This window comes from Perca flavescens, chromosome 2, assembly GCF_004354835.1.
Source record: "Perca flavescens isolate YP-PL-M2 chromosome 2, PFLA_1.0, whole genome shotgun sequence".
Classification (NCBI taxonomy): domain Eukaryota; kingdom Metazoa; phylum Chordata; class Actinopteri; order Perciformes; family Percidae; genus Perca; species Perca flavescens.
In genome coordinates this window covers 8,146,634-8,159,502 of record NC_041332.1, presented here as the reverse complement: position 1 = coordinate 8,159,502, position 12,869 = coordinate 8,146,634, and the positions used below count along the sequence as shown (strand labels likewise).

Below are 12,869 nucleotides of genomic sequence, written 5' to 3'. Positions count from 1 at the left end.
TAGAGATTCGCTCGATTTGTTTTTGATTAGAGAAATTACCTTGTGTGGTCAGTGACTTTCTACACCATCAGAAAACAAAATCAGTTGGAGGCAGGATGAAGTTTAGTCTGAATGTGGTCAAGCACAGCTGGAGATTAAAGCAACTGTCACCCTTCTCCTGTTATCTATTACAGACTCCCACCAGCCTGTTATTTTGTGAGAAAGATGTTACACTTTTTATGTATTCTTAAAATAATCAATAAAATATGTGTGGTGCAGTTATGAGCACATCATTTGGCTTCTGTCCAGATGTGGCTTGTACATTACTAATTTATCCAGAGTTTTGTTTTCTGATCATGCTTGTCCCAGTGAACATTGTAATCCTGACAATCACTTTTGGTAATTTAGGCTGTGGCACCTGTAAACAGTAAACATGCAGCGGCGTAGACGCATTAATCCAAAGGATGATGCAAGATTTTATGTTACTGCTGAAAGTGACAAAGTGGGACTTGACATCAAGTACATCAATGCTGTAAAAGGTAAGTTGAATCTTCTGACTGTTTAATCATGATTCAACTTTAATACATATCACTTTTTGCCACTTATTTGTTGTTTTGTCTTTGATGAATTAGGCCGTGGCATCTTCACCTCTGTTCCATTTGAAAAGGGAGACTTTCTATTGGAATACAGAGGTGATCTAATAAGCAAGCAAGAATGTGAGAGGAGACGGAGCATTTACCATGACCTCCTCAAAGTGTTTATGTTCGAGTTCCATTTTAATGGAAAACTGTGGTGGTAATGTATATATGTCACTGATTAATCTTATCAGAATTATATGACTCTTTTTCTCTTTTCTCACATTAGGTTCATTTACATTGCATTAGTAAAAAAACGGATTGTTTTGAAAATATTACTTGTGTTTTTGTAGTGTTGATGCAGCAACAGAGAATGGGTCACTTGGCAGACTTGTAAATGACGACCATATGAACCCTAATGCCAAGATGAAGTACCTCACTGTACAAGGGAAGCCCCATCTCTGTTTGTTTGCAGTTCGAGACATAAGTCCAGGAGAGGAGATCACCTATAATTATGGTGATTCAGACTGGCCGTGGAGATGCAAGGTGGTCGAAATTTGACATTTTGAAATTGATAGTTCTCATATAAGAAATGCTTTAACCATAGAACATTTCACATACCAAAATACTGTACATTTTCCATCTAGCTCCAGGTAGAACATGATTTTTATAGCTTTTGTTAGCAGTTTGTTAGCACCATCAGTCCCCATACCACCTACCCAGCACACCATAGCAAAGATGATACTGACCATTACAGACTGGTAGAATAAAAACAATGAAGTCATCAAATGCTGTGTTCATCAGATTATAGTTTTCATAGTCCACGGTCTAAAATATGTTTTGTTTTTTTTCCTTTTTACAGGCCCTTGATGATGAAATGGCTCCAAAGATTTGTGGTGCCACAAATCCCCCATCCACAATTGATGAGCCTGAAGAGGTATGTCTTCTTCTTTTTTTATTCAGATGTCAAATATCCTCTCTAGTAGTACGTTCCCAGGACTTTCTCTTTATTGTCCTTTTGTCTCTGTTTCATCTTCTACAGCTGACCACTGAGAGCAAGTGCATCCATACAGCTGTCAGCCACCCAAATCAGACCAGTCCAGAGCTCGGCCCACTCACCAAGGTTGGAGAGGTAAATTAAATCTCATGTACAACTTAGTGAAGTTATTTGTGGCAAAATGTTAAATCTACCAACCTATTTCAATGTGTGTGTGTGTGTGTGTGTGTGTGCAGTCGCCTGAGTAGAACATGCTTTATGTGGACAATGAAATGGAAGGACATTGTCTAAACATGCTTTTTCAAGCTTCAGTCAGTATAATATCTTAGTGTATGTGTATCAAACGGTGAACCCCACCCAAATATGACTTGGGAGGACCATAAAGTTTAGAGGGTCCTGTCACCAGAGGCATCGCTTTGGTTTTTAAGAACACTTGGACTGCCTGCATTTGATCTGTATGTTGGTTTAATGTGACTGATACGTGTTTAGGTACATCTAGTGGATGGCCACCCACTCAACAGCACTGACGAAAATTCATGAGAAAAAGTAATTTAAAAGAATCATAGCAAATCTAAGAACTATAAAAGGACTAAAAAGTCACTCCATGTAAAAGCTTACAGCCCTTATTCTAGAAGTGCGATCATTCTAGCAAGTGGGCTGGCAATTGATAAAAAACGAAGAAATCAAATACTGTATTCAGCAGAGTATAGTTTTCATAGTCTACAGACTGTAGTCATGTGGCCTGTTCAGTGGCTAGAGAACTGTTTCAGAGACTACATGTTTTCCACAAAACACTCAGCAATACAGCCATGATATCTTTTCACAGAATACTACACAGGGAACATATTGTCTTCAAGATATTTATGATAATATATATATATATATTTTTTTTTCCTTTTACAGGCCCTTGATGACGAAATGGCTCCAAAGATTTGTGGTGCCACAAATCCCCCATCCACAATTGATGAGCCTGAAGAGGTATGTCTTCTTTTTTTTTTTTTTTTTTATTCAGATGTCAAATATCCTCTCTAGTAGTACGTTCCCAGGACTTTCTCTTTATTGTCCTTTTGTCTCTGTTTCATCTTCTACAGCTGACCACTGAGAGCAAGTGCATCCATACAGCTGTCAGCCACCCAAATCAGACCAGTCCAGAGCTCGGCCCACTCACCAAGGTTGGAGAGGTAAATTAAATCTCATGTACAACTTAGTGAAGTTATTTGTAGCAAAATGTTAAATCTACCAACCTATTTCAATGTGTGTGTGTGTGTATGTGTGTGCAGTCGCCTGAGTAGAACATGCTTTATGTGGACAATGTTGAGTAGAACATGCTTTATGTGGACAATGAAATGGAAGGACATTGTCTAAACATGCTTTTTCAAGCTTCAGTCAGTATAATATCTTAGTGTATGTGTATCAAATGGTGAACCCCACCCAAATATGACTTGGGAGGACCATAAAGTTTAGAGGGTCCTGTCACCAGAGGCATCACTTTGGTTTTTAAGAACACTTGGACTGCCTGCATTTGATCTGTATGTTGGTTTAACGTGAATGGTAAGTTGTTTGGTTACAGGTAATGGATAGGCACCCTATTAGTTATACTGGGCTACAACAAGTCAGCTCCTGGCACTGAGGCTAACCACAAATTCCCCATCTACAATTTAAAAATATGAAGAAGTTATATCTTCATATAGGATATGCTATAAATAAGCTGCGATAACTAAGATACGCTATAAATAACAATAAAATGCAATAAAATAGTAATAACATGTATGAGTCTGATGGCTGATGGTACAAAAGAGCCCCCTAAGTGCTTTGAGGCATGCGGCTCACTGAGCCTGTGGCTACACATGCTCCTGAACTGCCTCAGTTCTACACACAGGAAGAGAGGGGTAGTCCTTTATAGTTTTCAGCGTCCCTCTCATCCGCTGTCTGTCACTGCCTCCACACTGTCCAAATCCATCCTTCCCACAGAGCTGGCATTCTCACCAGCTTGCCCAGTTTGATAGCACCACCAGTCCCGATACCACCTACCCAGCACACCATAGCAAAGATGATACTGACCATTACAGACTGGTAGAACAAAAACAATGAAGTCCTCAAATGCTGTGTTCATCAGATTATAGTTTCATAGTCCACGGTCTAAAATATCTTTTGTTTTTTTTTTTTACAGGCCCTTGATGACAAAATGGCTCCAAAGATTTGTGGTGCCACAAATCCCCCATCCTCAATTGATGAGCCTGAAGAGGTAGGTCTTCTTCTTTTTTTTATTCAGATGTCAAATATCCTCTCTAGTAGTAATGCGTTCCCAGGACTTTCTCTTTATTGTCCTTTTGTCTCTTTGTTTCATCTTCTACAGCTGACCACTGAGAGCAAGTGCATCCATACAGCTGTCAGCCACCCAAATCAGACCAGTCCAGAGCTCGGCCCACTCACCAAGGTTGGAGAGGTAAATTAAATCTCATGTACAACTTAGTGAAGTTATTTGTGGCAAAATGTTAAATCTACCAACCTATTTCAATGTGTGTGTGTGTGTGTGTGTGTGTGTGCAGTCGCCTGAGTAGAACATGCTTTATGTGGACAATGTTGAGTAGAACATGCTTTATGTGGACAATGAAATGGAAGGACATTGTCTAAACATGCTTTTTCAAGCTTCAGTCAGTATAATATCTTAGTGTATGTGTATCAAATGGTGAACCCCACCCAAATATGACTTGGGAGGACCATAAAGTTTAGAGGGTCCTGTCACCAGAGGCATCGCTTTGGTTTTTAAGAACACTTGGACTGCCTGCATTTGATCTGTATGTTGGTTTAATGTGAATGGTAAGTTGTTTGGTTACAGGTAATGGATAGGCACCCTATTATGTTGTATGTATGTATGTATGTATGTATTTGTATGTATGTATGTAAATTAAATAAATCACATTGGTATTGGATTTAAAGTTATTAGATATTGACATGTAAATATGAAATGTCTTTCTGTCCAAACTATGTGGCATAAATAAATACTACAATTACTTTTTTCGCCAACAGTGTCAAAAACACCGCCTGGTGTGCGCAACAGTATCCTCCTTGGACAAGTGTGTTAATTGTGTGGGACCCGTATCTTCCTTCAAGTGGTTTGGCTATCGATGCACAGGTTAGATATTTAGTGAATTAGTATAGAGTAGGGCTGCACAATTAATCAAATTTTAATCACGATCACGATTTTTGCTTCCCACGATCAAATTTGCGTGATTGTGTTATATTTAAAATGTGTCATTCCGTTCATAGAACAGTTTTAGCAAAGCCAATCTAGCGCTCCATCAACGACTGGCTGATCACGTGTCTGTGTGAGCCAATCAGAGTTTTTCCCTGCACCGCTCAGCTCAATTTTTAGATGTAGACAGTCACAGAGGACAGAGTTATGTGCGGAAAATTCCAAAACAGGTAGCAATCGGGCATCATAAGTCTGTCACGATGTTTACCAGTTTACCAGTAAATGCAACATTTTGTCCCATCTGTTTTTTTTTTTTTTTTTTTCATACAACAGCAAGGACCATAGTGCTAGTTTGTTTCTTTTAGCTCACAGCTTTAGCGGCAGACTGTTGGCAGTCCCGCTGTTGGAATCCTACAGTGAAATACATTCACACTACACCGTTAGCTGTCAGCATTTTAGCCGTGTTTAATCCAGTTACTACTGTGGCTAACAGTAGGCTAACGTTACCTGCCATGTAATGTGTTATTAGTGTTTACTAGCATGACATGCAGCAATATTTATTAACGGGTTTCGAGCATCAGAGCCCAAAGCAGACATGTAAAAATTGTAGAAAATTGCGTTGCCTGTATCTTTCACGGCAAACGTGCATGTGTGGAAAGCGGTCGCACAACAGCTGAAATGGCATACTCCTTCACAGTATCCTTCAATAAAGGAGGAATGTAGCACAATATGGATGTAAAAGCGGTTATAATTAGCCTATGTGACAATAAAATTTGTTTTGGTTAAAAACAAATAATCGTGATAATTAATCGTGATCTCAATATTGATCAAAATAATCGTGATTATCGTTTTGGCCATAATCGTGCAGCCCTAGTATAGAGTGTACATGTGTTGTGCTCTAACCACTTAAATAGACCTACAGTGTTAACATTATTTTACTCAAAATGTGTTACAGTTTGTTCAGGGGTCTGGCATAAATCCTGCCTCAAGCAAATTACAGGAGATTACTTGCACAGCACAGGTGAGTATCTACTGAGTGAGTGTTGAACTTGAACTGTCTATAACATTCAATCACCCTGTAAAATAATATGCTTTCTCACCAATTCAGGCACAGCAGTCTTCTGAGGCTTCTGAGGATGAACGGATGTCAGATCAGGACAAAATTCCACATCCACAATTGGACGAAATATCATCTGATGATGCTGAGGACATGTCTGACAAGGAATACATACCTGACTCTGAGGATGATGAATATGATTCAGATGCCAGCATACACTTAATGTCAAGTAAGGCAAGAGCTGCACATATTCAAGTAAAAACGGTAATACCTGATGTTGGAACATCTTATGGGTCAGACATAGGCACCCCAGTTGTGCCCAGTACATCACAATGTTGGCCACCCCTTAAAAATAAGATGATTCCCAATGCTGCTGACACATCTAATTCAGCGAATTCATCAAAGGAAAAGCCAGAGGAAGAAACTGTGACTCATGAACAAGAATTACCACATCTGATTATGAGTAAAAAGAATTACTGTTAGGTTTGTGGTAAGCCACAAAGCAAAATTTCCCGCCACTTGAAAACACACAAGACACATGCTGAAATTGTCCATGCATTTTCCCTTCCTGAGGACTCAAAAGAGCGCAAGATATTATTAGAAAAATGAGGAATAAGGGAAATTTTAAACATAACACTGCAGTTTTGCAAGATGGAACAGGATCACTGAAAGTGAAGAGAAAGCCAAAAGCTAAAACACTGGCAGGAAAGTTTATTCACTGTATGTATTGTCAAGGGATGTACATACGTAAGGAGCTTTGGAGACATGTCCGCAGATGCCCCTTTAAGCCAGAAAACGAAGATTTGGATGACCAACCTGGGAGAACCAAAGTACTGGGCTTGGCTGTAGCTCTGGAGTCTACATTCTGTCAGCAGATCTCAAGTGGAGTGTGGAAGCTCCTTAGTGTCATGAAACAAGATGAGGTGGCCTCAGTTGTGCGAAATGACCTCTCTATCATTCAGTTTGCCCAGTCACTCTACAACAAACATGGACAAGACCCTACAAAATATGAATACATTCGACAGAAGCTCCGTGAAGTGGGGCGTTTGTTGTTATGCCTGCGTACAGAATTCTCAGTACATAACCTAGAGGAGGCTGTTAAACCTGCTAACTTCCAGAGAGTTGTGCAAGCAGTAAAGAAAGTTTCAGGTTTTGATGAAGAAAAACACTTGTACCAGAAACCAAGCCTTGCGTTGAAACTGGGGCATACACTGCAGAAAATTGCTGACATTATTCATTGTAGGGCACTCATGGCAGAAGATGAAGAGTTGATCAGGTACACTGACACATTCAAGAAGTTGTACACCTCCAGGTGGTCTGAGTTGGTGTCTCACAGTGCCCTGAACACACTGAGCGATGCAAAATACAACAAACCATCAACATTGCCCTTCACTGAAGATGTTCAGATCCTTCATCAGTACCTTGAGAAATCTGCAGAAAGTGCCTTCTGCAGCTTGAAGGAAGAGGCCACCACTCAGAACTATGCTCAACTTGCAAAACTCACACTTGCACAAATCATTGTGTTCAATCGAAGACGTGCTGGGGAAGTTTCAAAAATGCGCCTCAAAAGTTTTCATGAAAGGGACAACACAAAGCTCCATGAAGATGTTGCCATGGGGTTGTCTAAGACTGAACAGAAGCTCTGCAACTATTTCCGCCGAATTGAAATCCTGGGGAAAAGGGGCAGAAAGGTTGCAGTTCTGCTCACACCAAGGGTGGTGGATGCTTTGTCACTACTTGCCAGTAGAAGAACTGAATGTGGCGTTTGTGCCACAAATGTCTTCCTGTTTGCAAGACCAACGTCAATGAGCCACTACAGAGGACAGGACTGTTTGCGTGTTCATGCAAACCAGTGTGGAGCAAAGCACCGGAGTACCTCAGGTCAACACAACTCAGGAAACATGTTGCCACACTCTCACAAGTCCTTAATTTAAAAAACAATGAACTTGATCAGGTTGCAGATTTCCTGGGTCACGACATCCGTGTTCACCGCGACTTCTACAGATTACCAGTTCCCACAACACAACTGGCTAAGATTTCCAAACTGCTTTTGTCAATGGAGAAAGGACACCTTTCCAGCATGCAGGGGAAGTCACTGGATGATATTGAAATTGAAGGTTTGTATAGAAATTAGCCCTTGTAGATATTATCTGAGTGTTTGTTTTTTCCTTGATATGTTAATTTATAAACCTCTAGACTTGGCGTAGTCAACATCCTTTTCAAAGAAAAAAATCACCTTTCATGTCCAAATATGAGTTGAGGACTACTATTCAGAAATATAAGCATAAAAATACAGTATGGCTGGACAGTAATTCAAACTTATGTTTGTGGAGGTGCAGTCGAATTATGTTAAATATTAACATAATATCATATTGTGTAATCATTTGTACATGGATTGTTCTATCTTATGTGCTCATGGACCACATTAAACATAAACACAGGTATAATAGCTCAAAACTACTCAAGTAAAAATAGTTACTTTGCAAAAAGTGGCAAGTACAAAACCACAGGCCTACTATCTTTTCCCTAGGTCTTTTTATTTGATGTGGCTATTTCAACCACGTATGTCCAGCTATTTATGTGAGTTTTACTAATGCCATTTTCCAGATGAGATTGCGTTAAGTGACGCTGAAGATAGTGGGAGCGATTCTGATAACGGCAACACAGAAGTCCCAGCATCAGAGTTTGGAACTGTGGAGCCTGTGGATTTTGACTCTACAACCACAGAGCAAGACCATGACATTGGAGGCTTTGGTATGTTAACTCACTTCACAGTCACTGCTGATAAAATGTATTTTTTCCTGGGACAAAGGTAACTTTTGTTAAATTTTGTGTTCAACAGGATCAGTGTCCTTTGTGTCGTCCACAGTAAATGAGAGTGTACCTCCCTCTGAAGGTAAGATTCAGATTCAAGAGGTTTATTGTCACAACACAGTGGTTTATACCATACGAATTCTTACTTTACCCAACTCCCTTAACAGAACAGTTCAATAATAAGACAAATGCACAACACAATAGAATAAAATATAAAATTTAAATATAACTTCCAGTGTACAATAAACCTAAGTTGGAATTAAAAGAAAAAAAGAAACCTGAGTTGAATAAGGTGCTCTGTGCCACACAGTTACAATTAAGGTGCCGATAGTCATTCAGACAAGTCACAGTGTCCTTTGTGACGGGCACGATGGAGGTGGACTTGAAGCTGGTGGGGACCGAGTGGTGACACAGTGACACAGAGTGGTGTGTCCAGTATGCCCTTGTTGGCCATAGTCCCTCCCTTTCAGCTGGTGTTGAGGGCTTCGAAGTGAGCGGTTTGTTTTCTGTTTGCAGTTTGTGATGTGTTGCAGACCTTGCCACATGCTCCCGGGATCAGCAGTGGTGTAATATCCCTCCAGCTTCAGTCTGTATTGTCTATTGGCCTGTTTGATTGATCTACGCAGGTCATATCTGGCCTTTTTCTAGTCCTCCGTGTCACCCGAGACACATGCAGCAGAGCGCACATAGCATGGACCACACTTCAGTTAATCCAGGGTTTGTCGTTGGGGTAGGTCTTGCAACGTTTAGTGGGGATAATTTTCTGCAAATGTAGCCAGTTACAGCTGCAGCATATTCCTTTAGGTCCACAGTACAGTCCCCTCTCAGAGCAGGAGTTTTAAACCCACCACGGTCTGTACTGTTAAAGCAGTCCTGAAGCACTAGTTCAGATCCTTCATTCGTTTGAGGAGTTGCCTGTAGGCTGGGTAGAGGAACACTGAGATGTGGACTGATAGTCCAAAGTGCAGGTGAGGCACAGCCTTGTAGGCGTTCTTCACGTTGCTGTACACTTGGTCAAGAGTATTCTACTCCCTCAAAGGAAAGCTCATCTGTTGTTGATGGTACTTTGGTAGGACGCTCCCTGAGGTTGTAGTAGTTAAAATCACCAGCCACGATGAAGGACAGCATCTGGGTGTGCAGTCTCCAGCTTGCTGATGAGGTCCTGTAGCATCCCCATCGAGCAGAGGCACAGCGCTGAACTCGCTTGGGAGATAAAGATAAAGAGAAGGGCCTGCACTTTAGCATTAAAAGTTCAATGTCCGATGAACCGTGCTTTTCAACAATCTGAACATTCCCACACCATCAGTTGTTAATGTACACATGCCGCCTCCCCTGGTATTCTTCGAGTTTGGCGTGCTGTCAGAGAGCCAGATCTCAGTGAGAATAAGAGCACAACATTCCCTTATCTCACGCTGAGTTGTAGTCCTAGTTCTCAGCTTATTTGTCAAGAGAACGGACATTAGCTAGTATGGTCCTGTAGCTCAGCCTAGCATGTAGCCCACCTCTCTTGCCTCGTCCCCGTTGTGGGCGCACCGGTGTTGCTGTGTCCTGCCGGCTGGAGTTGGCTTGGTTCAGGCGTAGGAGAAAGTTAAAGTTCAAGAGGCAGTGTTGTAAGCTTGTGTTGAACATTGCCAATGTCCAGAAGTTCTTCCCTGCTGTATCTTACTGTCACACACAAGCTGTGTGTGTAAGATGCACAATAACAAAATAAACAAAGTTACATCAGTGTCAGGAGAGCGAAGGCATGGGCACCATGGTGAATTGTGAAGCACCTTAATGTGCTTTGAATAAGATACATCCTTTTTAGGCCAGGTATGAAAGGAAGAAAGACCTAAATAAAAAGTCATACCATTTTAAAAAGAATAAAATTAAGTATAATTTATAATTAAATAATAATAAAAATAATAACTATTACATAAATTACTTTGCAGTGTATTCTACACATGCCACAAAACTGCACCATCCACAGTTGGATTCCATCTAAGGCCGGTTACACACTGGACGCGTCACGCGAGCGTGTCAGCCGCGTGGCGTGTCCGTTTATATTTCAGCTCCCATGGTAACAGGTTAGAGCTTACACACTGCCTGCGTGAGACGCGCGTCTCAGGCGCGGCTCGAGACGCGTCTGAGATGTGTGCATGCTAGAAATAGAACCAACGCCTATTTTTCGCGCGATACGCGAGCGTGTTGGAAGCGTTTCCAGGCAAAATAGAATAGGAAAAGATGTTTATATGTCATTTAGACACAAATCCATATTAACAAATGACATGTTGATGTTTGAAAGCCTCTAGGTTTTGATATAAATGCAGATAGGCCTAGGCCTATATGAATGTAAAATGTTTTTAATCAATTTTCTAGTATTGCACCTGTCAATACTAAACGAAATATTCTGTAGCCTATTTTGCCTTCAATATTGCCGACGTTGTCTTTGCTTTAATCAAATCAGTATCAATATTTATGTTTAACATGGTATTTCATTTTATCAATGGGGTCAGACACCTTCCTGGTGGGGAAAGACAGACAAAATCCACGCAGCTGACATGCAACAGAAACGCCCGCTCACGCCACGCCTGCAGTGTGTAACCGCCTAAGGATATTTATGCACATCTCTGTGATGTTTCCTGTCTGAAGTTTTCAACTATCAAAATGCAAGAGTAATCTTAAAGAAAGGGATATAAATAAATAGCCCTAAATTTAATTGTACTGCATTTGTACAAAACATCTTGTCTGCAAGGGAGCAAATACACTTAATTTATAATCAGAAAATGTATAGTGAATTTGAGATAAAAGTAAAGTTACCTCCTTCTCTTCATATGTTCTCTTGATGCCCATGAGTATGTTCTATTAATTCTCTTTTTGGCAAATTGGTTAAAAGACTCAAAATTAATGAGTCACAAAATCTGGAAGACTAAGAGGTTAAAAGTAGTATTAGGCTGATTGTTACGTACTTTATGTGTTAGGTTTCAATATCAAGACTAAACTTTCAGACCAAGTTCCTACACTATTTAGCTAACCCTATGAAATCAGATTTATACTGAGAATCAGACCTTAAACCCCTAGTCTTTGTTTCATTTAAAATACGGTGTGTTGTACAATGCCAAAATAACTTAAGACATGTTACTAATTGTAGTATTACTAACTGTACTTAAATTAATTCATATATCAAAAGGTTTAGCCACTTAAACCGATGAACAGCAAAGACATTCTAAAAATGTTTTAATGCTGATGACTTTAATACACGCCATATTGTCCACACTCTAATGTGGGCTAGTAAAGTTGGTGAAATCACATCAAGTGAGCAGTTAACTGATATCCAAAGTGAATTATTAAGAAAAAAAACACATTTTGTTTGTGATATATCTTTTTCTTGTTTGCCTATCTTCCAGGGAATTATGCTGATAAAGAACATGGATCCAGAAGAGTGGCAAAGAAAGTGTGGTCTAAGGCTGAGGTCGCTGCAGTAATGCGACACTTCAAAGATCATATAAGCAGGGGAAACTGGCCACCAAAACTGAATGCAGTCACTGCAAACTGGTGGAAGATCCCGTGTTGGCACAAAGAACAGTGCAAAATATAAGGGACTTTGTTAGAAATAGAGGAATAACTGCAAAGAGGCAGTCACAAAAAAGAAAAGATTTAAAAACACTGACAGTTGTGGTAGTGTTTTTCTGTATGTGTTAATGTTTTAAAAAGTGTGGCTCTTGTGTTACAAGTTATCAGCCTGTTATAGGTTGTAATAATGCCATTTTAAAGGTTCAGTACAAAAATATAAGGTTGAATTATACAAAGAGGCCATCATAACAACAAACTGTAAACCAGCACTTATTTTATTTATTTTTTACATCTTATTAATTTATTTTTGTTATGATCAACCATGGGTCTTTTGAAGTTGGGTAAGAATGAGATTTGAGCAAAAAAGCTAAAATCAGTTATTGTCATGACACTTGTGTTGTGTGACAATCTATTAAGCTGTTACAGGCTCCTATCTGGCTGTTAGTCAGTGTCACCAATTAACAATGGTGATATTTGAGTTGTACAATAAAATAATAATTAAGTCCCATTAACGCTTGGTGGTGTCAGGTTAATGTGTATTTATGTTAATGAGGCCAAGTTATTTAAGTGACGTCATTGTCCCTTTAAAGTCCCAATAATGTTTGTTTGGACCTTATAAATCACATATTTTTCAAAGGGAGAACTGTCTCTATAAACCACAATAGTTTTAAGGTGGTGTGTATCACGCTCTGAAGGGTG

At 39.9% G+C, this 12,869-nt stretch overlaps 1 protein-coding gene and 2 long non-coding RNA genes across 3 annotated transcripts; all 3 read left to right on the top strand.

Annotated features, from left to right (window-relative positions):
- The first annotated feature begins 300 nt into the window (after positions 1 to 300).
- Positions 301 to 1,115, top strand: LOC114546477 (histone-lysine N-methyltransferase set-1-like). Its single transcript, XM_028565269.1, has 3 exons — positions 301 to 518; positions 612 to 774; positions 908 to 1,115. The coding sequence occupies exons 1-3, from the start codon at positions 413 to 415 to the stop codon at positions 1,113 to 1,115; spliced, it is 477 nt and encodes a 158-aa protein (XP_028421070.1). The 5' UTR covers positions 301 to 412.
- A 529-nt stretch (positions 1,116 to 1,644) lies between these two features.
- LOC114563509 (uncharacterized) lies at positions 1,645 to 6,401 on the top strand. The gene is made up of 4 exons (XR_003693630.1): positions 1,645 to 1,686; positions 4,582 to 4,687; positions 5,703 to 5,768; positions 5,856 to 6,401. It is a non-coding gene; the product is annotated as an uncharacterized LOC114563509 (long non-coding RNA).
- A 2,076-nt stretch (positions 6,402 to 8,477) lies between these two features.
- LOC114563476 (uncharacterized) lies at positions 8,478 to 12,107 on the top strand. Its single transcript, XR_003693627.1, has 3 exons — positions 8,478 to 8,558; positions 8,647 to 8,700; positions 12,005 to 12,107. It is a non-coding gene; the product is annotated as an uncharacterized LOC114563476 (long non-coding RNA).
- The last annotated feature ends 762 nt before the right edge of the window (positions 12,108 to 12,869 follow it).